At 41.7% G+C, this 27,117-nt stretch overlaps 1 protein-coding gene and 1 long non-coding RNA gene across 3 annotated transcripts; both read left to right on the top strand.

Annotated features, from left to right (window-relative positions):
- Window positions 1–356: 356 nt before the first annotated feature.
- On the top strand, window positions 357–15,175 carry uri1 (URI1 prefoldin like chaperone). Its single transcript, XM_012860374.3, has 11 exons — window positions 357–749; window positions 3,399–3,433; window positions 7,856–7,934; window positions 8,102–8,237; window positions 9,209–9,300; window positions 9,387–9,450; window positions 9,606–9,792; window positions 11,857–12,079; window positions 12,187–12,338; window positions 13,802–14,042; window positions 14,435–15,175. The coding sequence occupies exons 1-11, from the start codon at window positions 678–680 to the stop codon at window positions 14,621–14,623; spliced, it is 1,470 nt and encodes a 489-aa protein (XP_012715828.2). The 5' UTR covers window positions 357–677; the 3' UTR covers window positions 14,624–15,175.
- Window positions 15,176–16,716: 1,541 nt separating this feature from the next.
- LOC118567284 lies at window positions 16,717–17,817 on the top strand. Of its 2 annotated transcripts, XR_004933569.1 has the most exons (5): window positions 16,717–17,005; window positions 17,094–17,159; window positions 17,254–17,373; window positions 17,470–17,589; window positions 17,693–17,817. It is a non-coding gene; the product is annotated as an uncharacterized LOC118567284 (long non-coding RNA). The 2 variants fall into 2 exon arrangements; XR_004933567.1 differs by having other exon boundaries at window positions 17,470–17,767.
- Window positions 17,818–27,117: the final 9,300 nt, after the last annotated feature.

The raw sequence follows: 27,117 nt of genomic DNA, 5'->3' as shown, positions 1-27,117 counted from the left end.
GCCTTACAATAATTCCTCCGACTTTCTGAGGGGACATTCCGACTACACCGGCGTTACGGTTGATTTTTCCGATTGGAAGTCTGGATTTCCGAGTTCTGACTGCAAATTAAACGCAACATCATTTTTAGGGAAAGTTTCCTGAAGGCTCTGGTCAGCAGTAGCCAGATAATAAAATTAAAATAAAAATGGGTGGTCCAAATGTTTGCTGACTGCCTTCCATACTTTGAGAAAATGTAATTTTTTTATGTGATTAATATTGTAACCCAATCTGTTATCCTCGGTTTCAAAAACTTCTGATGCAAGGTTGAAGTATTTTATTTTGAAATTTCCAATCGCCCGTCGCTGACGTAGCTCCCGCAGTCTTGACGTCGGAGTGCATGGCGCAGCGAAAGTGACGAGGAGGAGTGTTGTTGCTAATCTTTTTGGATCTGGAAACGGTGGATATACATTTTTTTTTACCGGGGGATCATGCAGAAATCCTGAAATGAGAGTGTGAAATGCTATCACCTCTGGAAGTGTGGACATTCATCGCTGCCTCATTGATGACTGCGTGCAGGACGCCTCTGAGGAAAAGCTGCTGGATTCATAAACACTACTTTAGGACTCACACAAACCCCTGAGCTTTGTTTTGTGGGTCACACAACGCACATCCAGCCCCATTTGCACTCGGGTTGACAATGGCTGGGACAGGTAACGCGAATCTAGAACACCTGGGCGGAGTTGTCAGGCTCAGAGAGGAACACCAAAAGGTAAATTGACTCGGAAGCGCTTCTCCGTGTTTTTTTTTTTTTGCTTTAGGTGTTAGCAGAGCTACGGTGGGGTCCTGGCCACGCGGTTGGACCAGCGCGTGGTTAGTTTGTGAAACACGCGTGGAAGCTGCTGAAACGTTCCCTGCACAAAGCAACGCCTTGGGTTTAACTCCTCTTCGTTTCCTATCGGCCTTCGAGAAGCTTCCTCCCTTTTATGCCCTCGTCTAAGTTTCATTTAAATGTTAAAGGGAGGCGTGTTCGGGTTGTTTCCTTCTTTTCGCGCATGCGCCGCTTCTGCAGTTTACGGCTGGAGGACTCAATGGTTTTTGAAGACTTTCCAACATTAGACTTTAGATACATTTATTTAGCCAAAACAAACAAAAAGCAAAAACTAAAAGAAAAAGTTGTGGCCCACCCCAAAAGTTACCTCCCCAATTTCACTACATTAAACTTCTGTAGGTTACCTCCTGCTCTATGTTTAAATCTGAACCAATCAAGGTGGTCAAACTTGTACCGGATTATTTTCATAGTTATATATTCTGTAGCATACAGACTGGTCTGTAAATGTGTTGTTTAGCTTGTAAAAGATGAAAAAAGATTTTTTTTTATAAAGGCTTTTTTTGACCCTACATGGGGTTTTATCTTAAAAACATATCAGTTGAGTCAAACCTGAATGTTTTTTTTACACCGATATTCTTAAAAAAAAGGTTTTGATTTAAAAAAGAAAATAAAAAAAACTTTATTCAGCTTTTAAAAACAGGTAAATGATCTTTGTATGCTTAAGGCCATCATTAGAATGGGTCACTTGGACAGGCCAAACCAGAACAGAACTTGTCCACATGGACAGTTTTTGGTTTGTGAAACCTGTATTCAAGTTGTAAAAACGGAATAATCTTGGGTTGTCTCATGCCAGACGACGCTCTAAAACCGCACACTTTTTTTTTTAGTTCTCTCAAATTTGTTCTTTGTGATGAACATCTAGGTGTTGTAAATAAGGTGGGGTGTCAAAAAAAAAAAAAAAAGCTCCAAAATTGTTCATTTGTTGTTTTCACACATTGAAAATAAGTTTCACAAGTTACAGTGTTTTCTATTATCTGTCATTAGTTTAGAGCAGGGATGTCAATCCTCGAAGGCTGGTGTCGTGTGTTTATAGGCGCGTCCCTGGTCCACACCTGAATCTGCACAGGTTTGATGATTTGAGTGTCTGATGCAGGTGTATTAAAGCAGAGAAAAAAATGTTCCATGGACACCGCTGCCGGAGTTTGTGAAGAGATCGAAGTCCTGAACCTGGTCACATAGATGTTTTCCCAGCTGTGTCTCTTCCTCTTCCTCTTCCTCTTCCCCTCGGTTTGTTTGGCAGATTTTCAGCTTCCCTGTACGTACAAGTTCCCGAAATGTTTCAGCGTATGTAGCTTTTGCAAAAGCAACAAGTGAGTCTAAAATCGCGTACAGCTGCGTTGGAAAATCTGAGAGCCATATTTGGGAACACCACATCAACTTCAGGTTTGAGACAGCTTGTCATGAAAATTGTTCGCTCTGGTTAACGTGCTCCAGTCATGCAGCACATTTCTGTTTCCTGTACGACTGCTGTCTGCTGCTTCAGCCTGGGCCAAACTTTAGAGAGCGCTCACAGGGGCAGTGGACCAAAGGCCCAAATGTTTATTCTAATAAATTTATATTTTCAGAGAAGTGCCATACACCTGTGAGATGTTTTAATTTGTTGGATCTTAGTGTTTTTGTGTCATAGAACCACCTGAGTGGCTGGGTTATGTCAGAAATTATTAAAGGGAGCAACTTAGTTTTTCTGTTTTTTAATTTTTAAAGTTCATGATAGTAAAAAAAAAAAATACATCAGTGTCATTTCCCTTCAGAATTAAAAGTATTGTTTAAGTCTTGGAAACGGGTAAAGATGTTTTCTCACTGATCTTGTCTACTAAATCCAATATGGCCGCCTTGAATTAAAAACTTTGTAACGTTGAACAACAACAAACGTGTTCAGTGGCTCTGATGTTATGTATTTGAATAAATCAGCTACACATTTCTGCTGAGCACCTTGTTTAGCGTCACAAACATGGAGGCAAGAACATATTGAACTTGTATTGCTGACTGACCATATTAAGGGACAAATCCCATTGAACTTGGAACGTGGGTAATTTTGGCTTCACAGATGAATAGAGCCCTAATAAGGACAACTTTTCTTCTGGGTACGCCTAAAGTTAGTCCAAATAGCACTAGTGACCTTAAGCCTCAGTTTGAGACGCAGGGAGTAAGACGTTTATTGTCATCGTTATTTTTCCCAGCAAACGTGCCAAGCAAACATGTAAAATGTTTTTCTTTTCTTTTCAACATTTGCTCATCCGTCAAAGTGTTTCCTTATGCTAACTGATGAGCTCCTTAATTGGGCTGCTTGTGATGTCATCAACCAAAATGCACAACAATGTTAATATCCATACTTGTGTATCTGTGTGTGCTCTTATTGCTACTGCCTAGGTTTGTTTGTTAAAAAAAAAAAATACATCACTGGAAAGGCTCTTTAAAATTGTTGCAATAATAATAATAATTTATGATAATAAAGGATGTGCAATTTTACCTAAGCCAGATTCGTGCAGACTGTGTTGACACAAACTAACATGATTTATCCTAAAACAGGTGGTGAAAGACTGTGAGAGTCAGATTCAGCACTGGTAAGCATTATTAAAGTCTTTAAGGATTGTCATGTGAGAAAATGTATTTAATTTAACTTGGCAGAATAGATTTGTTCCTTGAACAGACAACCCCTTCCATCGGTGATTTCTCTAACATCAGACCGACCCTAAGCCTGTTCATTTATGCAAAACTGGGAATAAAATGAATGATGTTCAGACCGAACATGACTATTTGTTGTTGTATTGTAGCAATTGAAGTGGGGATGTCCAAAGTGCAGAACATGAGCCAGTTTGGCTGCTTGAAAAGATTTTTTTTTTTTTTATGCTTTTATTTGTGGCCCCTGACTATAATAGAAGAATGGTACAAATTTGGCCTGCCAGCACGGCTTGTTTATGCAGAAAAAACAAATTACGGCTGAGATTTTCTTAAAATAGAAACTGGTGGGTACGTCACACATTATTTGTCCTTTATTATCCATAGTTATTGTTTTCATTTTAATTTCCTAGTAAATGAGATCCTAAACATAGTGACTTTTACTTAAAGCAGAGTTGGGCGCACCCGTTTATTAAACTTGGCTAAATATCAGAATCAGAATCAGACATACTTTAATAATCCCAGAGGGAAATATGGGAATTGTTTTCAAATAAAGAGAAGCCTGTTCTCATTGCTGAGACTTTTCTTGCCCCTAGGCTAAGAAAATAGAAAATAATTAACAAAAATGAGGGAACTGTATGTCTTTTAATAAGTGCAAAGTCCTTTCTATTTTGGATCTACAATGATTTACAGATTACTTTTCTAAAAAAAAAAAATAGACTGTTAAAGTTTTACATCTTTTATTTATAGTTGATCAGGTAAAAAAAAAACACAGAATGTTTTAAAAATTTTAGGCCATGTGGCATAAGATTTGGACACCAGGGAATAGCAGCTTTAAGACTCCTGTGTTTATGGTTTATAAAAACTAGTTCAAGTTTATCGTGTGCAGTTCCTTCAGTCTGTATGGCTTTTGCTGTTCATACAGCGATCTTTAAGCCATTTATTCAAATGCCTGATAAGATTGAGGATTTGCCATTTCAGGACAGGGAAGGCTGAGCCTTGTTTTCATCACGCTGTTTTCTAGAAGTCTGATGAACCATCAGTTCGGTCCGCTTCAGTTTCAACCAGTTACACGTGTCCTGGTGGCGACATTCTCTCTTTTAATGTGCCTAGATTAGAAAGTCTCTTCCAATATCTGAAAAATCTACAACCAGATTGATTTGGAGTCATTTACTTGGTGGGCTGGGGGTGTTGCTATATTCCCAAACAATGTCAGCTTAATGGCCTAAAGTGATGATGTGGAAAGATTTTTTCTGCAAGTGTTTGGCGCGCCTTCTGTTTTGCCATCGATTTTCTTTGTTTTTTCTTTCTTATCCAGCTAGTGGACTTTTAGGGCGCGAAGGGCCAAAGCCTCATGTTGTTGTAGCTCACCGACCTGTCCTCAGGGGGGCAGTAGTGTTAAGCTGTGGCCCCTAATTCTGGTCCTCCAGGACCCCTGTCCTGCATGCGTTAGATGCCTTTCTGATTTAAGTAATTGCACTAATATTCCATTCATTTAAGTCAGGTGTGTGGCAGCAAGGAGACTTCTAAGACATCCAGGACACGGGTCCCTGACCACCAGAGTTGGAAACCTTTGAGTTAAAGGATTTCTCTGCTTTCCCTAGATCATTTTAGCCCATTTTAGCCATAGAGCGCTCTGTGTTGTGCTCTAAAACGTTACCTCTCAGTATTCCCCCTCCTTGATTCTTGATTTTTACTGCTTTCCCGATCATCACCGTTTTTCCTGTGCTATGTTTGACCAATTTTATACTAAATAGAAAACGAACAAATCAAGCAGTTAAGTCAGTTTTTGATATATGAATTCACTGGCCATCAGCAACTCAATGCATTTAAACCTTTAGGTGAGTTCGGACCTAGATAGCACGGTTATTTTTGCTGGACATGCAGTTCTGAGTATTTTGGGGAACTGCTGACCCGCTGGGACTTTCACACTGAAGCATCTCTCAGGTTTACAAAGAACGGTCCGGAAAAGGGAGATTATCCAGCGAGCGGCAGCTGTGTGGATGGCAATGCCTCGTTGATCTCAAAGGGGGGACGAGCTGACTGCTTTGATATGAGAGAAAGGCAACTCAATGCAGCTCAGACTACCGCTGGTTACCACCAACATATGCAAAATGCCATCTCTGAACCCACAACCCAGTTAGATGTAGAGTGTCTGGGCTACAGCAGCAGAGGACCACCCCGGGTGCTGCTGCTCTCAGTTAGAGACGGGAAGCTGAGGCTACAGCTCACACAGGGCCATCAGAAGTGGACATATATAAACGTGATCACGTAGCCTGCTTCCATGTCTCCCTGCCTCCATCTGTAAAGATATCCTTCATAGTTTCCCATTTTTGTTTCATATTCATAGCCTGAAAATGAAACTTTGAGTCTGGAAAATAAGAAATTTTGACTTAAAATTAGGAATCCCATTATGGAGATGAGATTCCATTATTATGCAAATGGTGCAAAAAAAAGCATTCAAAGCTGTGCAATTATACCATGTTTGCAAAACACCCCCCCCCCCCTTCCATCCTACGGTATGTGTTCATTGAATCTAGTTGCCTTTGGCTTGTGTGAACAGAGACCCGGTGGAGATGTGGACTTGATTAGAGGATTTGAGATGCACCCTGTGTGCAAACACTGGAGGACAGCGCAGCTCTTTACCCGCAAATTAAACCGAATCACCGGTCTGGGTGCACTTTGGATCTATACACGCGTTAGAAAAGTGCAGGTCTGCTACAGTAAATACATTTTCATCGACCCAAGCGGATTCCCTTCAGTACACTTGGTAGTATGCAATACATGTTGAGTTTGAGTAGTTGTTTCAGGCGGCAGGAAAGCAAGAGCTAATCCTATGTGCCAAATCGGCCTACATGGATGTTAAAATATGGCTGCCTGGAGTTTGGTTTTTCCGCTACGTTTTCCTAAATAAACCTGCCTGGTCGGGTAAAGACTCAGTCGGAGCAGATTCACTTACTGCTATGATGGTAATAAAAACATTGCAACTCTTCGAAGGTCTGAGTGTGGACAGAGAGTGATATCTTTTCTTTTGTTCACTGTATTTGCCCTGTTAGTGGGACATATTCTACCTAAATAAGCTCCTACATTATTGTTGTGACCTCATAGGATTTGACCCACATGCAGGGCATTAATTTGGCAGAAAAAAAAAACAAACAGTGCGGTTCTATATAGATGGCAGTTGTGGAGAAATAAAGCGCTTACAATTATTAAGATTAGACTTTTTATTTGTAAAGACATTATTCTACTTTATCTTAAAAGCCTTGCATGATATTCATCCTTTAAAATGCTTGTTATATTTCATTTTAAATGTTATTTTTATCCTGAAAACTTGCCTAAATATTTAAAATCCACACATGTCAAAAAGAGTTTGCATCCCTTATTCACAGCAGACGTTTTTACCTGTTTTTAAATATATTTTTTTGCAACAGCACCCCCATTTGTTTGGAGCAGAGAGGTCTCCATGACAATCAGAATTTCTTTGTGCTTTGAAACGGAAGAAACCCATCCCATTCCTACCTGCTTAGCTGTAAACTAAAGACTAATTTTCTTATGAAACAAACCAGTGAGATGTTTGTAGTTTAAGGATCTGAAAATCGTTCTAGGCCCAAAACACAAAATCTCGTGCATTGGCCTCATCAAAAAAAAAAAAAAAAAAATACAGTATTTGGTCGATATGTATAATTTTTACTAGAAAGTTTTAATGAAACCAAGGCCCAAATCTGCTTTTGAGTAAAGGTTACTGGATGTTTGTTATCCCATTCACTTTTGCAATAATTTTTGCTAAAGCAAACTGGCTTAAATCGGAGGCAACTGGATTTCGCTCATTTTTTTTTTTCTGGAAACATTTCAACACATATCCAGGAATCTGTCAATTCTGCCGGCTTGCGCTTTAGCAACCTGTAGGAGTTGACAAAGACTGTTGGATATAGGTGTCAACTTGTTTCCAGAAAAACTGAGTGATAGTTCGGTTGCCTCTTATTTAAGCCTGTTTGCTGTTGCCATGACCCGGATAACTGAGCAGTTGCACAGGCATTGCTGCCAAATCAATTATTTTGCACCAGAACGTTGATTGTGGGGCAAACTTTTAAAGACTGAAGCTTCTTCAACGATTAACCTGCCGCTTCCTTACATGCTTCAGCCAGTTTTCAAATTCAACACTCTGGTTTCTTTAGTTTCTTCATTTCCAACTCTTCACTTTGGATAGAAATGGTGTTAGGAATCCATCTGCCAAAAAAAAAACAAAAAAAAAGACAGGAAAATAGGGACATCTAGTGGCTGACTCCTCGTTGTTTTCTATCTTTGAGCAGGACAGCCTCTTCAGGGATTTACATCTTCTCTAATGGCTTGCTTGAACACTTTTACAGGAAGAAGGTGTTGGGGGACTATGAAGCCCTTGATGATCGCCTCAGGACTCTCCCGGATCAGCTGTGTTACGACATCATGGTGGGTGCAGACCTCGAAATTACACAAGCTGGTTTCAGAGTCGCTCCATTACTGAAACTTTGCCCCATTGTTGCACTACTTTCACACCGACTTTCTTCCACCTGCTTAATTTGGCCTACTTGTCCTTTGTTCCGCTCGCCCCGTACCAACCTGGGCACCTGGAGCAGGTGCCGTTCGGCCCTCTGGCCTTCATGCCCGGGAAGCTCGTGCACACCAACGAGGTCACAGTGCTGCTGGGCGACAACTGGTTCGCCAAGTGCTCCGCCAAGCAAGCCCAGAAAATAGTCGAGCACAGAATGAAGCGTGAGTGACTTTTCCTCTCATGTGTTTTTTTTGTTTTTTTAAATAAACTAGTCATTCAATGCTGCTGTTCGCCCAGCAGAGGGCGACTGTACATCATATGTGAGGATGTCTGGATTCATTTATAGGTCTTTGAATTCCAACTGGAGTTTGAAACAAAACTGTCTTTTTTAACTAAGCAATGTGTTACATGTGGTGTTTTATTTAAAAAGAAATAGCATTTACAAAAGCAGATGTGCTTTTTTAAAGGGTTGCAAAAGCTGCAAGTCTTTATGCAAAGGCTGCGCCGTGTTGCATTTCTAATGAAATTAAGTGATTTTAAACATTTGGTTTAGTCAGGCTCTATCAGGGCATCTATTTCTGCCGTATAACAATGACTGCTGCTTTGTTTCGCTGTGCACAGTCTAAGTCTGGAAAATCTCATATCAAGTCAAATGGACCCAAGCAACAATCTCTGATGTGAACATTATTAGAATGTTTAGTGAAGCAGAAACGTGCTGCCACAGCCCCCCCCCCCCCCTCCCCCCTCCTCCCCTGACCCTCCCCACCCTGCTATTACAGAGCTAAGTGCTGTAATACAAACAGAGCTTGCTGAAATGTGTCAGACAGCGGCCGAGTTGTCAGGCCTTCTGTATTTGACCTTTCCTCACTTGCAGTTGATGCGCTGACTGGAGGGGCTCCCGATCGCCATGGAAACAAGGCCCTCTGCTGCTATTAGTGAAAGGGCTTAATTGTTGTGAAGATTTAATGATCCGGAGTAGTATTCAGGGCAGGAGATATTATGAACTGTTTGTGTCATCATTTTTCTTCCCCCTTCCCCCTACTTGTGCAGGATTTAAACTCCCTAGCTGCCGCTTGTCAATCAGCCCGTCGTCGTATTTCCACGCCGTTGTTTTGCTCGCCGCCAGTTTTTGGCACATTTTGCTGTTCTGGTTCCGCTCACGTTCACCGCGGTGCATCTGTTTTCTCTGCAGACGTGGGGAATCAGCTAGACGATGTGACCAAGACCATGAAAAACTTCGAAGCCAGAGTCGGGTTTGTGAAGGATCTGGAAACCATGTCGGCCGTACGTTCCATTTCTGCACACGTTAGATGGCGCGCATGACCGAATCGGGGGACAAATGCATTGACTTTGACATTCTTGTGATTTAGAATAAAGGAGACTATGTCGACATCAGAGAGGACGTCGAAAACAACGAGTTGGCCGTCACAAAAGGTATCTTTTGTCAGCTTTTCTTCTGACCTCATTTCACTTAGTCATGGCTTCTGAGAAGGCAAAGAAAGCCATCACTCCACTGCTGAATTCTTTACCACAATTACAGCAGGGGGAAATTTCTAGGGCTAAAGAGTGAACCGATTGTTTCTTAACAGGAAAGCAAAGAATAGCTCACAAGCCAAATTCTAAGCCCAAGATGGATGTGGCGTTTGATCTGAAAGAGGAGGATGAAGGAGAGGGAGGAGACACGGGGAGCAGGAAAGGCGTCATGACTGAGGAGGAGCTCTGGGCTCGATTGGATGAACTCGAGAGACTGGAGGAGCTGCAAGATGAGCGGGACAGGTATATGCTCTCTGATTGGTAAAGGTGGGCAATGTGGCAAATTCATCTTTTCAGTCTCCACATATGGTGTTAAAGGTAGAGCCCAATAATTTAGAATATGATACAAAAGTATATTTAACAATAATATCAGTAAGTTAGACTTGTTTATGTTTATATATTAGCACACAGAGTGATGCATATTTCAGCTTAATTTAGATGTTTAGCTGATGAAAACACAATTCAGTTTTTTCAAAAACTGTTCACAGTAGAGAAGAAGCAGCTTTAGCCTTCGGTAATGGCCTTTATTTTCTTGGTGGAGGATGATTGTCTACTGAAGAACCCTAGAGACAGAAATCTTCTCATTCTCTAGGCAGTGACCTGGCAGTAACATAATATTTTTAGATTAAATGTCCTTTTTTTATTGTTCTTATGTAATATTCTAGCTTTTGGAAACATTAAATTTCTCATTTTCGTTAGCTGTGAGCCATAACAATAAAAATCACCAGAAATAAACGCTTGAAAAGCATCTGTGTGTGCGTGTGTGTGCAGGGAATCTTTATACTACTTTCTCTTTTTAAATTGAATTTCTGACATAAAGTGACCTTTAGACCAAAGAATGTTCTTGATAATTTACTAACTTATGAGAAGTAAAACAAAAACTTGATACTGCAGACTTTCTATGTGTTTTAATTTAAAAACAGCAGTCTGATAAAGTGAACTCTTAAAGGAGCTATAAGTAATACTGACACCTTGTGGCTGAAATAGGTACGACAACTTGCCAATTACAACAATCTAATATGCCGTTTTTAAACAGTGTGTTCCTGCACAGAATTTTTACTTAATCAGACTATTATGTTCCTTCCTATTTCTGGTCTGATTCTCTTACTGGCTTCCATGTTAGCAAGCTGCTGCTCTTTTGCCAAGATAAAAAAACACAAATGCTGCGCTTTGTGTTGGGAACCGTGGGAACGCTCATATGATTGGCTCAGGAACCAGGAAGTAAACACGGGCTACACTCGAAGTAGTTCTGGACCGTACCTCTAGGTTTGAAAGGAGAAAAACGTGACTAAGACGTTGTTGATGGAGAGGGCCGATTGTTTATAGGGAATGTTACTTCCATCCCAGGTGAGAAACGAGAATGATTTAGGTTGATCTTTACAGTAAATATCTTACTTATAGCTCCTTTAGGTTAGCTATTTTTAACTTATTTTCAGAGGCTAAAGGAAAAGAAGGAAAATAAAACTGAACAGTCGACACAAGAGGGTGGACTAGCATTTGATGAAATCTAACGGAGCCCCAAGAAATCCATTTAATTTTCTTCCAAGAGCGTTTTTCCTAATTTTGTGTTTCTGAATGATTAAATAGCGAATAGACTGAATTTATATAGCACTTTTCTAGTCCTAATCGCCGCTCAAATCGCTTCACAATAGAGCCAAATTCACCCAATCGCACTCACAACACCGCACACATTCATGCACCGATTTGCAGATCGGTAGGCAACTTGGGCCCCCGGGCAAGTGCCTTGCCCAGGGGCCCATCAACACGTGACAGGAGGAAGCAGGAATTGAATCCTAAAACTTCAGATTGCAATATGACTACTCTACCATTACTAGATAACGACACTGTTAACTAGATGACCTAAATTTTATGGAATACATTTTGTAACCGTTCAGTTTTATCTGTTTTAAATCTTTTATTTGAAATTATGTTTTGGAACAGCCGCCCCAAATTAAGTCCTAAGGTTAACGTTCTCTGGAGTCCTCTCTGTTTTAATACGACTTGTTGATGATTCTCCTCGTTAAACATTTCCTTGTCATTTCCGCCAACGTGCCAGATGAAAAAAAAATACATTTAGAGTTGTTTTTACTTTTCTCAAACTAAAGCCATTGTATTAAATGTTATAATAGCTGTGACATTCTCTCTGCGTTGACAGATTTACATCTAGTGATCGTTCACAATCTTAATATCATCATATTGCCCAACCCTACTTATAAGCCTCATAAACTGCTTTTTTAAATTTCATTTTATTTATTTTTTTATTTTTTTTTACAAATATTGGAGCTGTGAACGTTTCTCCCTCTCCAGGTTATCTGATAATACGGACATGAATGGCGAAGACACGTCGTCGTCTTCATCGGAGGAGGAGAAGGAGGCAGATGCTGCGCCTCCGGTAAACGGCCTGAGTTTGAAGCCAAGCTGGAGCTCGGTGCCTCACAGCGTACAGCCACTCACAGACAGGAAAGAGGAGGATGAGGATGGCAGCTGTTTGCCCACCATTTTCTTCTCTCACACAGTTGAACCCAAGAAGGTTGGCTGGTTTAAAATAAAAAAAATTAAAAAAAGGGGGCAGATTTGGTATTAAATATGTTGTTTCTTTTGATGTTACTCAACCCGGGCGTGTTTCTTTCACTGTAGGTGAGGATAAACACAGGAAAAAACACAACGCTGAAGTTCAGTGAAAGAAAAGAGCAAAAGGAGCATTCAAAGAGGAAAAAGAAAAACGGCCACAATAATGGACACTCGCATCACGAGCTTCACAAAATCACCACGCCGGCTGATATTTACAGGTAAAGGCAAACCTTTAGTCATGAAGACAGACTCATAGACTCTGCTGTTACAACAGCGTGTGACAGCGATCGTACCCTGTCTGAATGGTTTACAGCTCCGTCAGGTCACAGCTACAAACTTCATCTCATCTTATTGGGATTTCAGTTATTTCTTTACCAAATAACTGAAAAGTTTGCATTTTACACCGCCTCCCCAGAAAAGGATGCCTGTCAGTCAGGCTGAATGTCGAGCTGCTCTAAACATAGATTTTGAAGTCTTGCCATCGTTTATTTAGATTCACACTGCAAAAAGGGAACTAAAAGTAGGTAAAATCCTCTTGTAATAAGTGTATTTTTCTTTGATCTGAGCTGGTAAATCAGACCATTTGCCAATGGAATAAGATTTTTGTACTTAAAATAAAAACAATTCATCTCTATCATCTTATTTCAAGTGCAGTTTAGCTAATTGTCTTATTTTAGGGTTAGAAATTCTCATTCCATTGGCAAATAATCTTATTTAGCTGCTCAAATCAAGGAAAAATATACAAATTTTAAGAAGATTTTACTTACTTTTAGTTCCCTTTTTTGCAGTGCAGGTCTGGACTTTGGGCTATTCCAGCACACACACATCTGCTGTGATCCAAATCAGGGCTGGCCGGCTGCAGGCCTCAAGAGCCGGTATCCTGCATGCGTTTGGTTTGCACACCTGAATTAAACAAATAGCTTGTTACAAGGCCCGTGCAGAACTAGACTGCATGCTGAGGAGGGCTGGAGATCGTGACCCCATGATCCGAACCATTCTGTTGTGGCTCTGGCTGACCTGCTGGAAAATTACGTTCCACATTATTCTCCAGACCTTCGCAGCCTCTAGAGCTGTGGTCTCGAACTCAAATCCTCCTGGGTCGGCGTCCTGCAACATTTAGCTGTGTCCTTCGCTCCACACACCTGAATAAAATGGCTAAACTGCCTCACCCAGATCTGCTGGTGAGTTCACATTTCAGTCAGGTGCGTTGAAGCCCAGATGGATCTTAAAGGTGCAGGACAGCGGTCCTCCAGGACCGCAGTTTGTGACCACTGCTCTAGAGTTTCGTTCATCCGTCCTCCCATCAACTCTGGATAGCTTCTCTGTTCCCGTTAAGGAAAAGCATCCCCATAGCATAATGCTGCCACTACCATGTACTGGATTTTTTTACTGGAATAATATTACGTACGGGTGACTTTGAAACGGAACTGGTTCCACTAGATTTCACTTGCAAACCACGGTTTTCAGATTTGTGCAAATATATGTTAAAACCATGTTACTTGCCTTCCACGTCACAACTGTGCACTACTTTGGCCTGTCGCATAAAATCCGCGTTGAGGTTTGTGGCAGCAGCGGTAGAAAGTCCGAAACACCCGTGGGCGCGAATTCATGTGCGAGACGCGGCATCCCATCCGCGTGCACAACTGCCTCTGACGCAGCCCGCCTGTTGCTCTCTGGTCAGGCTGTTTGTGGACGTGAAGAACGGCGAGCCCGTCCCCAGGAAGTCCATCCTGAAGTCACGCAGCCGGGAGAACAGCGTGTGCAGCGACACCAGCGAGAGCAGCGCCGCCGACTTCGAGGAGCGCAGGATGGCCGTGCGCAGCTTCAGCCACGACGAGACGACGCACAGCGACACCAGCGATGGCATCACGGAGGAGGACAGCCCCACTGCCATGCCTCTGCACACTCACAGCAAATTTGAAGTTAGTGTTTTTTATTTATTTATTTATTTTGTACAGTGTCTTTGTCAGCGTTTCCCATGGCAAAACTGAGCTTCAGAGCATTTCTATACAACAAAAACGCTGACTTGAATGTATTCAAAACTCCTTTCCCAACTTCAAGACTCAAAATGAGCAAGAATAAAGCAAAAATATATTACCGTATTTTTCAGACCATAAGGCGCACAGTGATTTAATGTCTTTGTGTGTCTTTGTCCACATATAAGGCGCACCGGATTATTAAGCACAACATCGATTTTTCAGAAAATTTAAGGATTTTAAGTGTGCCTTATAGTCCAGAAAATACGGTACTGGGTATTTACATTAAAGTGAATGTGACGGTGTCCGTTTTCTGACTTTTACTTGCTCTTTCTCAGGCCTTTTCCGGTACGGTGATAGAAAAGGAGCCGATGCCTTCAGCTGTGCCCCACCTGACCATCGTCCCACCCGCTCTGCCAACCATTCTGGAGAGGAGGCAGGAGGAGGTCACGCCCGACTCCCCGCCGCCCGAGCAGGCGCCTAAACGGGTGTCCAAGTTCAAAGCTGCCAGGCTGCAGCAAAAATGACGTTTCAAGCCTTTCTTTTTTTTCCCCCTCCCATCTTTTTAACAACAAAACTGAACAAACAAGAGTAACTGTTTCTCTTCTGACCATCCTGCGTCTCCCCCCCCCCCTTTTCTCCGCTCTAAATAAATCATGTCATTCAGTGTGAGTTAACTAGAGAACCGTTAATACATCTGTCTTCTGCTTTCCCCCGACCTGCTACCTGTAACGGTTTAATACACGTTCTCTTCCTTTGCTGGTCCTTGCTGGTTGTAGGCGAGGCGACGGTAACGTTTGTCACATTCGACAGGTTGCATTATTTTACTTTGTCAAGTAGAATCTTTTGCTGCTGTGAAATTTCTCCCTTCTTTTGGCCCGCCTGATGAATGTATGTATTCTTTTGTGGACAAAAAAAAAAAAGAAGAGATTTGATGGGAACTACAAAGAAAATAAATGATGTTTAACCACAAATTTTACTTTCTTTTTTAACATAAGGGAAAAAAAAACGGAATATTTCCATAGTTTTAAATACGGATGATTTGGAGCACTTTTCCAGAATAAACGTGTTAAATGTGATTGTTGTATAGTGATCTGCTTTTACTTAACGCTGTGATGGACTGGCGACCTGTCAATGACCGCTGGAGATAGGCGTCATTCCCCCCGCCAGATACCGCACGGATAAGCAGGTGTAGAAAATGGATGGATGGAAGAAGTTTTTACCAATAAAACATAAATTGACATATTGTATTACTGAATAATTGTGACTTTTCTGTGACGTTTAAATTCAAAGTGCTGCAGCATCAAGTTGAAGTGCACTGAAACTTAAAGTAGGAATGCTTGAACATTTATTATTCTTTGATATTTAACATCGATATTGAATTTATCAGTGTGTGAATGCACGTTGAACTGTGGTTGGATCTGTTGCTTTGAAGCAAGAAATACTTGGGTTTAAATCCCGGCTTGGGCTTCTTTCTGTGATGGGGTTTGCGTGTTCTCCTCTGCATGCTCGTGTTCCCTCTGGGTACTCTGGCTTCCTCCCACGGTACATAAAACTGATCCATAAAACAGAACCGGTTCATCGTTCTCTCTAAATTGTCTTTAGGGATGAACGTGTGCACAAATGGTGTTTTTTTTTTTTTTTTTTTCTTTTTTTTCCTGTGTGTGATGGACGGGCGACCCCTCCAGGGTGTCCTACAGCTTCTTCCCAGTGACACTCAAAAGTTTTACTTTATTTTAACCATAAATCTCAAAATGTTATTCCAAATAGATGTTTTTTTTTTTTTTTTTGTAGCATCATCATCTCACACGTTTTAGAAAAATCTTTTGGTAAGGGTTAGGGTTTACCTTTCTCCATCTAACCCCATCATCTTCTCTCACACCAGCTACCTTCATGTCCTCTTTCACTCCAATCATAAATCTCCTCTTTGGTCTTCCTCTAGGCCTCCTGCCTGGCTTAAATCTCAGCACCCTTAGACCAACGCGCTCACTATCCCTCCTCTGTACATGTCGACATCTGTCGATCATCTCTGGCTTTATCTCCAGTACGTCTAACATGGGTTGTCAGTCTGATGCACTCATTCCTCATCCTATCCATCCTCCCCACTCCTAAAGAGACCCCCAGCATCTTCATCTCTGCTCTCCAGCTCCGTCTCCCGTATCTTCCTCAGTGCTGGCGTCTCTAAACCAGAAAACATGGCTGGTCTCACCGCCGTCTTGTACACTTTTCCTTTATTTCACGTTGTTACTCTTTTATCACACAACGCACCTGATTGTTGTGATCCTTTTCTCCACTCCTGGGGTCCAAATCCGACATGAAACAGAGACTCATTTCTGTTAGTTACACTTTAAAAAGAAAAAAAAGAGCTGGCTGTTTAAATGAGGCAGGTGTGTGTTGATCTTAGAACTATTACAAACCGAGGCATTGGGACGCCACAGAGTCTCAGACACAGAACGGCAATAAAACCCTTTTGGTTTCCAATGCAGCAAATGGAAATGTGAGAAAGCACCCCACACAGAGGCGCACCTTGTCAACAGGCAAACCAAGCAACTGCTTGGAGCCCCGAGCCACTGGGGGGCCCCCGAGAGCCAGCTACTGTACACCCGGTAGGCGAGCATGAAGTGGCAACTGAGGAGATGCACAACTGCATATGAAAATTCCGATTGGATGGAATGTTGATTGACATTGGCTTTGCCCAGTCAAAATCCAGCCCAGCCCAGCCCAGGTGGATAACTTCCCTTAATGAAAATGAACGTAGCCTAGCGAACGGGTGACGTTGTAGGCCTATCGTTCAGTAAATTTGAAAGCAATTAAGTAACTAAGCTGAAGGAAAATGAAGAGGAGCTATCCATCTGGTAGCGAGAAGAAGAAGAAAAAAGAAGAAGAAGCAAAAAGAAAGAAAGACAGTGGTAAGTGGAGCAGATAATGATTTAAGCATAACATTAATAGTAAATGACTATAAACATTTTTAACAAAATCTTTCATATCTCTCCTCAGGATCATTGCTTAAATTTCTAACAAAACAGACGGATAAAGTGCCCCTACCAAATGCTGATGAAAACCGTAAGTCCAGTGTTCCACTTGAATTGTTAACTGTAACTGTTTAATTGCTAATTGTAAAGATTATTTATGGCACAATTTCTTTGTCATATTATAGTTCCAGCAACATCCACATCCAGTGGGATAGTGGCCACTCAACCTGTTGGTTGTCATGAAGAGCAGGAAGAGACACCAGAAGCACATCGAGCACCCATTCCAAGTTATGATACTGATGACTGTGAGTTCAATATATTTTACTTCAATCGATAACATGTGACATGCTCTGAAAAGATTATTTAGGATAATATACCCTGTTGTTTTTTTGTCATATCAGTTCCAGCAACATCCACCTACAGTGGGATAGTGGCCACTCACCCTGTTGGTTGTCATGATGAGCAGGAAGAGACACCAGAGGCATATCGAGCACCCATTCCATGTTATGACACTGATAACTGTGAGTTTAATAATTCAATACATTTTACTTTAATTGATAACATATAGCATGCCCTGTAAATTCTTTATCACAAAGTATACCCTGTTTTTGTTTTTGTTATCAGTTCCGGCAACGTCCACCACCAACAGGACAGGAATTACTGTTTTTTTTATTTTATTATACATTCATTTTAATGTATTAATTTATTCTTTACTTTTATTCTTTTATATTTTCCAAAGTAACAAGGTTGTTCATGTTTAGAACATTTGGAATAAAAAAAAGGTTTTATTTAATACATTTTTCGTTGGTGTCAGATTATTTATAGCCTAGCATAATGGTGATGAACACTGGTCGGTAGGGCCCCCTAGGATTTTTTGCTTGGGGCCCCCACAGACTCCAGAATCGCCTCTGACCCCACACCTACTGGTCGGCATGGTGTAGAATCTATGATGCTGTGTAATTCAAATACAAGATGTTAAATGAACATCTGCTGCCCTCTACCAAAAAACTGAACATGGGTCCTCACCAGGATAACGGTCAGGACCACAAGACCAAATCAAGACAGAAACGGTTGACCAGGCGAGGCCGTCTGGGCCCCCAGAGTGTTAACGTACGGGCACTTTAGCTTTTCTTAGAGAAAAGCCTCATTTATGCTGCTTTGTTTCTTTTGCATTAAAGTATTTGCTTTATCTTTTGAAAATGAAATAAAATAACGCTACAGCAAGGTTTGTAAAGGTTTATGAAGGTCGTTGTGGGTGACCACAACATTTAGTTACTTGAGCAAAATACTTCGAAAAAGTATCATTGCTGCTTGCTTGTAAATCCGTTTCTGCTTTGCATTATATTCATGACTTGCTGGAAATGACGGCAACGTTTTGGAGGACAGACCTGAAAAAAGAAAAAAAAGAAAAGAAAAGAGATCTTCAGACATGAAGGCAAATTCAGCGGAGTTATTGATAAGAAGAAAAGATGACAGATACGAAAGATAAAGCTTTGTTTCTTGTCTTTGCTGACATGTTGCAGATTGTTATCTGTCTAGTCTGTGCAGCAGTATTTCTACTGTAATCTGGACGCTGTTCTTTTAAATGTTAATAAAACTTTGAATCTTGGCAGCACAGGACTTTCACTGTAATTTTCTGTCAACAAAAAGAGCCTAACTAAAAAGTTAGATTTACAGTTTTGGTTCGATCTCGTCAAAAAAATAACAACTTTTGCTGACCAGTTGTAATTTTATTCATTTTGACTCAGCGCTAATGCTGATTTTATTTGCCTGATTCATCCACTCCAGAACCAGACGCAACAAAACACCCCACAAGCTGACAGACCCACCGTATTATTTCTTCCAGCGACAAAATACGACACTGCCTTTCCAAAGCTACGGTTAGCACAAAACGTGGCCTGTTTATGAGAAATTTTGCTAGCGTGACTCTTGCTTGTCTTTGTCTTTAAAGGTATTCCATTAGCTGTCATCTCTGGAGTGGCTTGGTTTAAAATGCAGCATATTTTGCAAGATAAAAATCACGAGTCAGTCTGAAAGATCTTTACATCTTCACTCTGGTGTTTCTATATCTGCACCTAAAATGCTCTCAGGGAGTTTTCTTACTGTAGTCTGAAGCTTCCAGTTCATTTCACAATCGCATTATGTCAATGAAAGAAAAAAAAAAGGTGATTTTAAGATGTTTACTGATTATTTTACAGGCTTTGGAATGGTTTCGTCATTAAACCATTTCTGATTCACTCACAGAGCGATCGTCTCTTAGATGTTGTAATAAAGAAACTGGGAACAATCAAGCGTTTTCAGTGCACTGAAACCACGTTTCGTGACAATTGAGGTCAAGTAAACGACGAGAATCACCCCCCCACACAGTTTTTCTACGATTTATGAATTCATCAAAAGGAGTGGTAATAGTGTTTGATGTCAACACAATAACCACACTGCTCATTTTACTATCCTTCCATGGGCTTTTTGATAGAAGAACAGTTTTAAAACAACTTAACAGTTGTCATGCTCTTGTTTTCATCATTTGGATATTCATTCATTCATTTTTATCCAGATTGTAAAGATTAAGGGCCAACTTGAGAGACTGTTTCGTCACCCCTCGTTTCACATCTCTAACTAATTGGAGAACGTTCTTGTTTCATTTGACTGTAAAAGACCATCACGAAGGACCTAACTGTACTTTTCCTTTAACTTTAAACAGCAGCAGGCCAAACGATACACACGGATACTTCCCCTCCTTTAATTAAAGCTACGGATTAAGATTTAAAGGGCTACCACTTCCTTTTTGGGTGAAAAACTGTTGGAGTGCAGGTCTGTGATAAGGAGCTTTTAAACAGTTCTTAAGGTGACTCCCCACCTCCCCCCACCTTTCATCAGGATTATTTCTCCAATATGAAAATCCAGGTAGCATGAGGCAGATTAGGCAATGCTTAACATAGTAGCGTTGTGTTGGTAAGACACAGATCAATGGACTTATGTAGGTTAAGCTGCAACGGTATACGCCAGAGTGCGGTGGAACTACGTTTCAAAGAAATCTAAGGATGCAAACTTAGTAATGAGAGAGAACATCCTGAAGATCTGCATTTCTGGGATTAAGGGGGGATTTTAAGACTTGTTTGATGAAGGTCTCACACAGGAATTGTTGTCCAGACAGGTGTTCGGGCCTGAGAGAGGGGAGGCGAGGAGTTGCAAACGGCTCCAAATGATAAAAGAACGGATTAAACAGCAGCCGGTATATCTGCTTTTACCGCCACTTTGACATCGTCAGCCTTTTAGCAACCCGTCTCGTGTTGTTGTTTTTTTTGTGTCTGAGGACTAATTTCAGTGTTTCCACATGTTTCTGCTATAATCGTCCTGCTGATAGACCAAAACATTGTGCACATTTACAGCAGAGGACTCCAGATTGAGATACAGACAGTGGACGCAGGACTTTGTGGACTGGTGCCAGCGAAACCATCCCCTGATCAATGAGGGGGAAAACCAACGGGCCGGTGGTGGATTTCCTCAGGCACAGACCCAACACACTGACACTAGGGAACTGACGTTTGATGGTAGGGGAGACTGAGGAGACGGAGGTCTTTTGCAGGGCAAAGACCTTTTTTTTTTTTACTCTTCTGTGACATCAGCCGTCCTCTGCGGTGTAGTTTGTTGGAGCGGTAGCTCATCTTCCACCGAGGTTAGATAAGGTCATCAGGAAGGCTGGCTCTATCCTCAGCTGCCCAGTCGACCTAGTGCAGCTGGTGGGAGAGAGAAGAACTCCAGCTAAAATAACATTCTGTTGGACAACGTCTCCCACCCCATGCATGAAGCTGCCGCAGAGCTGGAAAACCCTTCAGTAACAGACGGCTGCAACCTTGATGCACTAAAGAATGTTATCGCAGGTTCTTTCTCCCAGCAGCTGTTAAACTTGATAAGTTGTTTTTTTATTCTTTTGTGCATTTTTTTGTCCTTACGTGCTGCTGATAGACCTTAATTTCTCCTGTGTGGGACAATAAAGGAATATTCTATTTAAACTGGCCTGATATTTTAAATTTAAATCAGTATGCCACCCGATATAACAAGGTTGCCAGGGTAGAAGACAAGCGGGTCCAGATCATCACAGAACCTCCACCATACTAAACAAATGACATCAAGGTGAATTTTCCAAATATCCATTCTTTGTTTAACACCAGAACCCCCGGAGTAGGTAAATCCTAGTAATGCTTAGCGAACTTCACACATATACATTTGTGATTTTATGACACAAAAGGCTTTTTTGTTTTGTTACCAGAGTTATGATTAAGTTTAAATAAGTTTATCTCCAGCCAGACTGGGACATCCCTGTAAATAGATACTCTCCATCAAACCTGACAAAGCTTGGACTACTTTGTACAGAAGTATAGGCAGACATTTCAATCTAGTTGTGGAAAGGTGGTCATGAAAAGCTTTGAAGCTGTAAAAATCTTTTTAGGTTGAGAACTGACTTGGGCTGGGGTGGTGGGGTGTTATTTTTAAAAGCCAAAAGAAAAAGAAAGAAAGAAACAGGAGAAAGAATAATCCACGTTATACTTTTTTAATTTTGTTAAACCAAATTACAGACTTGTTGCCGTGTTTATCCATTGTACATAGTGCACTGAGGCAGTAGCCTACAATGTTTCTTAAAAGAACTTATCTGCAATGCACTCACCTATTAGCTACAAACAAGATGACTAACAATGCTCAATGTCTTGAGGGGCAAAATCTCCAGTGAAGGTCAGATGGTTGGTGGAAGTGTGATGGATGTTACAAGCCTCCACTTAAAGCTCCCTAAGCGAGTCATTCTCCAAGTAAAGCGATTAACCACCGTGTTTATAAGGCTTTCTATGGCAACAAACAGGTTGGAAAAGCAGAGAGATAAGCGGTCGTTTCGACGAAAGGCGCTCCACAAAACAAAGGATGAAATTGTTAAAAAATAAAAACCTTGTAAAATCATGGTCCCGCTTTCGTGGAACTTCTCTAACGCAAACCAGGTCTACTAATGTTCCTTATAATCCCCATAACAAATGCGACATGCATAATACGATTTAATGCATCCAAATACCTGCTTATCGGGGGAAAGGGTTGCTGAAGTCTGCGTCCTGGAGACGCCAGTGCACATTTTACGCACGGTGCCAGACAGTCTGTAACGCTTACATACCAGCGGCCAGATGAGGGAGACATACGGCTTCGGGACATGTCGAAGTATCCCGAGTCATTAAAAAAAAAAAAAAATCATTTGCCCTTTTCTTCAGTTGCAAATAGTGCACAGCAAAGCGCACAGTTGGCTTCGCCTGGTATTTAGCAGTTGTCGAACAACCTGCTTCGTTTCGGAAGAATCGACACTTGGAAGGGGGGCAAATCTGCGTCCTACCGTGCGCTGGGGCGTTTATGATAAAGCGAGCGCAAGCGTTGAGTCCGTCAGTCAGCGAGCAGTCAGTGATCCCGTTCTCAACATCACTCTCCGCTGAACTCCATCCGTCACGCCGCGTCCGCCTCCGCGCCTCACGGAACCGGACAGGTAAGAGAAATCTCTGCCCCCCCCCTTTTCTTTAAGGTTTACTGAAGTCATTTGTGAAAAAAAAGTTTCTGGGGAGACGGAATCTGAGCGACACGCGGTTCATTGACATGTCTGTGTGTGTGTGTGTGTGTGTGTGTGTGTGTGTATGTTTTAATATCTTCTCCCCTTTTTCATCATGAGTAGCAAGTAACGGCGAAGAGGTGGAGAGGTGATCAGAGGGGCATTCAGCAGAAGTTAACCTGATATGAGTGGAGGATATTAGGAGAAGGGGCAGAAAGCAGCAAGCGTGCATTTCCTGAGTTCCTTTCTGGGGCAGTTGGATCATTTATGATCGTTTATCCGCATCCATCTTCGTCAGCCGTATGGCATGCGATACTGTCAGTTCATCAAAAATGATATTGTTTGGCCAGTGGCGGTTTTTAATTCGGCCGATGTGGCTCATTGCCCAGGGCGGCACAGTTTTTGGGGGCGGCCTGAGCGCTCAGCGTGTTTGTAATTGTCTCTTGTACCCCGAACAATTTAAACATTCCATCGTTTGTGAGTGGATGGCCCCCACAGGGTTGCACTTGGTGCAAGGACTGTATAAACACATGATTACACTCTGCAGCTGGCTAGGGCTGCCATCTGATTTGGAGACTCTGATTTGATGCTTTAGTAAAGGGCCGTTTCACTCTTTTTTAAAGGAATCTTAACTGCGTTTAATCAACTTTAGTTCAAAGTCAAAAATCCTTAAGCTGGCCAAACTTGAACCGAATTTTTCTACACAATGCAAAGATTCTTCGAAATACAGTTTGAGAATCAAAAGACTTGCATTCTACTTGTCAAAACTCTATAGGGGAGCAATCTTTTTTTGTTCTTCTCTGTGGCACTAACAGCCTTTATTGACAGGAAACAGCCAAAGAAATGCTGGAAAGGTCTGTGAGTCAAACCTCTGTATATAGGATGGCCGCTGTACCACTAAGCTATGAACCGACCCAAAAAAGTTTAAATATATAGAATCACCCAAGACTGTAGTTTGGGCACAGAAGAAGAGGATTGCCAGGCTACTGCCAAGGTGGCTGTGGCTGAGAATAAGGATGCAAGGTGTCCAGTTTATCTCAGGTGTACTGAAAAAGCATATTTAAAAACTATTATTACCTTCCAGCATGTATCTTTAATTATAGCTCTTTAATTCCCACCGCAGTTGCTTTAATAGAGATACGGTAACCGTTTTCTTTAAACCGTCACCTGTACAGAGTGGCACAGCTACTTTCAAAGCATCCCTCGCCCTTCTTCCCCCCCCCCCCCCCCCCCAACTCTTCCTCCTGTTTCCAAATGCTCTCCTTTGAAGCGATGATGCCCCATCTGTCATATGTGAGCAAAGAGAGACCATGCTCTGCTCTTCTCAATTACTGAATTCTCCTCATGCCAGCTCCGGTGGGACAGGAGGAGGAGCAGGTGGGTGGCAGTCAGTGCGATCAATCAACATGAAATATTCAGCTTTCAATATACACATCATTTACTGATGATACTAGTGCCGTCGCTGTCCTTGTTAGGAGCAGCTCACACACACAAAAAATAAATGAATTAATTAAAAAAAAAGGCAGATTCTTGGAGTCGCTTTGCAATTGTGACCAGGGCCGACCCAAGGTTGTAAGAGGCGCTGAGCACAATTCATTCGGGGGGCCAGCTTCCAAATAAGGCCAGCGCCGTTGTTATAGATTCGATCCAATTGGGGGAGGAGAAACCACAGCAAAGCGAGAGGTCTCTTACTTGTTGATCCGGTACAGTTGGCACGAAATGTGAAAATGGCTCAGACGTAACCAGCACAAAGGGTTAAAATAATATTAAAATATGAATCTTAGAATCGGATAAGTGGTGTTTTATGATCAGCTGACTTAGGTTTGACTTAATTTTGATTTCTGTATAATTAGACAGAACTAGGACCTTCTTGTCGTCTAACGGGTCTCTTAATGGCATTTGTTCTGATTTGGTGCAACATAAACAGACCGAACTCATTGAATTTTCCTTAATCTGTACATAAGTGGTGCATTCGTGAATCTGTCCGGGTTGTATATTCAAACGCTACTGGGGCCCCCCCAGGCCAGTTGGGGGTTGGCTCTTACTGTCACACATTTAATTTAATCGATGGCAGAGAAATGGTTTATGCTCAGGTGAAACACTTTTTATTTTTTTTTTCATAAACTGAATAGTAACTCGGTGATCGGCGGCTCCTAAAATGATCTCCATAATAATTTGAAGGGAAATGAGCAGAGCTTGACTGGATGAAACAGTATTAAATGTAACACTGCAGCCTGTTTCCTCATTATGCTGCTGTAAATTCAGACAGATTACATGACAAAGCTCTTGTTTGGCAACTTTCTTCCCAGATAGAAGCACTTGTTTGAACATGAGGCACATGATTTGAATATCTGTAATCCGCGGTGAAATCAACAGGCCAGATGAACTTTTTGGCACCCTCTAACCACCACACTGAGCAGGATTTTCTTCCCGCAACAATGCCTAAGCTGTTTAGACTTTTAGGCTTAAAAATCACTCGGATAAAAAGGAAAAACAAAAGGAGGAAAAGTAAAGAAACGCAAAAGTTATTTGATGTCTCTCTCCAACGCGGAAACCCCGGAACTTTGAAAACCGCATCGGAGAAAAGTGGGAAACTCTCCAATCATTCAAACTCTTCAGGAAACTTTTAATCTCCTAAGTGTATGCTTTGTGATAATAACATCGCCGCGATGTTGCCTCATGAAATTTGCCCGAGTACCATGGCCCTAAGTATTTGAGCTATGAGGCAATACAGTGAAAAGCATAGCCCCCTCATATGAGAACACAACAGTGAATAATTAATAACCTTGCTCCCAATTCCAGGAAAACAATAGCATATTGTAGGAACGCTGCACTAATTTAACTAGAAGAGAGGAGAAACAGGCTTTAAGTTCGACTAAACATCCGATCCACTTCTCTTGCGTCGCGCCACGACTTTCTTGATCCAGTTACCTCCGTCTTGCACATACAGAACGCGGGGCGCTGCGTGCTTTTAATGTTGCGGTAGTTTGCCTACGAGATTAATCAGAACCCATTAAATACCCCTCTCTCACCTGCTGGCAGTATGCGAGGTGGAAGTGCACACGCAGGAAGCTATTTTCCACAGGCCTCCTCTCTTGGCTGTCAGCTCCCATTAAGGGGGAAGGTGTCATATCTGTAACACAGCTGAGTGCAGATGGCAGAGTGGAGGGGATGGCTCACCGATTTAAACAATGATTAATGAACAGAGATGGAAAACAAATTACATTGGACTATTGGAGGCCGGGAATTGTTTTTATGAAAATGTTAATTGTGTCTGCCAGGCTGATACCAGGCGTGGGGGGAAGGGTGGAGTGAGGGCAAGGCGGCGAGAGAAACCGGGGGGCTACTGATAGGACGTCTACTACTCCCCCGGCTCAGATTATCGGCGTGTCTCAGCATGCAGTGTTTAATACCGCACCTTGGCTTTAAGACCTCTAATGTGCCATAACTTTTAAGGTTTGGCTTTTTACGATGAACCCCATGAAGAATTGTCGCCCACCACTGCACCAATTAGCGTTATCTCTAATAATAAGTGGTTGTAAGTGACGAGAGAAGGCGCCCTGTTCTAGTTGTAATTATTGCAGGCGGGTGCAGCTGCACTACTTAGGGAGATGATGATAATTATTTTTCTTTTTTTTTTTTTTTTTTTTCTTTTTTTTCATTGCGGGTTGATTATTTAAGAGCATCATACACTCATCAGAGTAATCAGGAGAGAGTGATTAGCGAAAATCCACGAGGCTAACAGCTGCCACATTAAACACTTGCCTCTGTTGCCAACACACAGAGGCAGCCGGAGCCCTTTCTGCAGGACAGAGACGAGCGAAAGCACTTCACCTTCAACTCCTGGACCGCATGCGTTTGTTAGAAAGTCAAGGCTCGGCAAACGCAGAGAATTACAGTAAGCTTCCCATGAAAAGATGCTGTTTTTTTCTTTTTTTGCTGTTTTTTTTTTTGTTGTTTGTGTGCTACAAGGTCGATCTTCAGAGCTTTAGGAGTGATCTGAAAGGGAGTAGAAGTTTGATATGGGATTTTTCTTTTTTTTTTTGGAAGCATGGGAACTAGATATGGTTACAGTGGAAAACTGTGCTCACTGTCTTCTGCTGTGTTAAACTACCCGGACAGACTACGCATTAAACTCGGTCGACTTTTTACGTTACAGATAGTTTGTGCTCTGTAAAACATAGGTCAGTGATTCTGATTGTTTTCCTGTTTTGTTTTAGAGTATTTACCTGTCTGAAATATACCCTTGGAAGAAATCAGTCTTTTTATGGTAGGGGCAGCGGTGATCATCATATCTGTAAGAGTCTTCCCTAGTGAACTTAGATCTTTACCTTCAGTGTAAGGTAGGGACCTGATTTCCCAAAATACTGCCAAAATTAAGTTTATTTTATGACAAAAAGAAGTTAAAGACTAAAAAGCTTAAAACAGAGGGTCTTTGCTGTCCTTAGTTCAGCCTTCCTGTTATCTGGTGGAA

This window comes from Fundulus heteroclitus, chromosome 2, assembly GCF_011125445.2.
Source record: "Fundulus heteroclitus isolate FHET01 chromosome 2, MU-UCD_Fhet_4.1, whole genome shotgun sequence".
NCBI lineage: Eukaryota > Metazoa > Chordata > Actinopteri > Cyprinodontiformes > Fundulidae > Fundulus > Fundulus heteroclitus.
This window is presented reverse-complemented; position numbering and strand designations above follow the sequence as displayed.

Bases quoted from the DNA above. Each gene is read 5' to 3' on its own strand.
- uri1 (XM_012860374.3), top strand. From the start codon at position 678: ATGGCTGGGACAGGTAACGCGAATCTAGAACACCTGGGCGGAGTTGTC. The intron at 750-3,398 runs GTAAATTGACTC...ATCCTAAAACAG, and splicing joins TCAGAGAGGAACACCAAAAG to GTGGTGAAAGACTGTGAGAG. The intron at 9,451-9,605 runs GTATCTTTTGTC...GTTTCTTAACAG, and splicing joins CGAGTTGGCCGTCACAAAAG to GAAAGCAAAGAATAGCTCAC.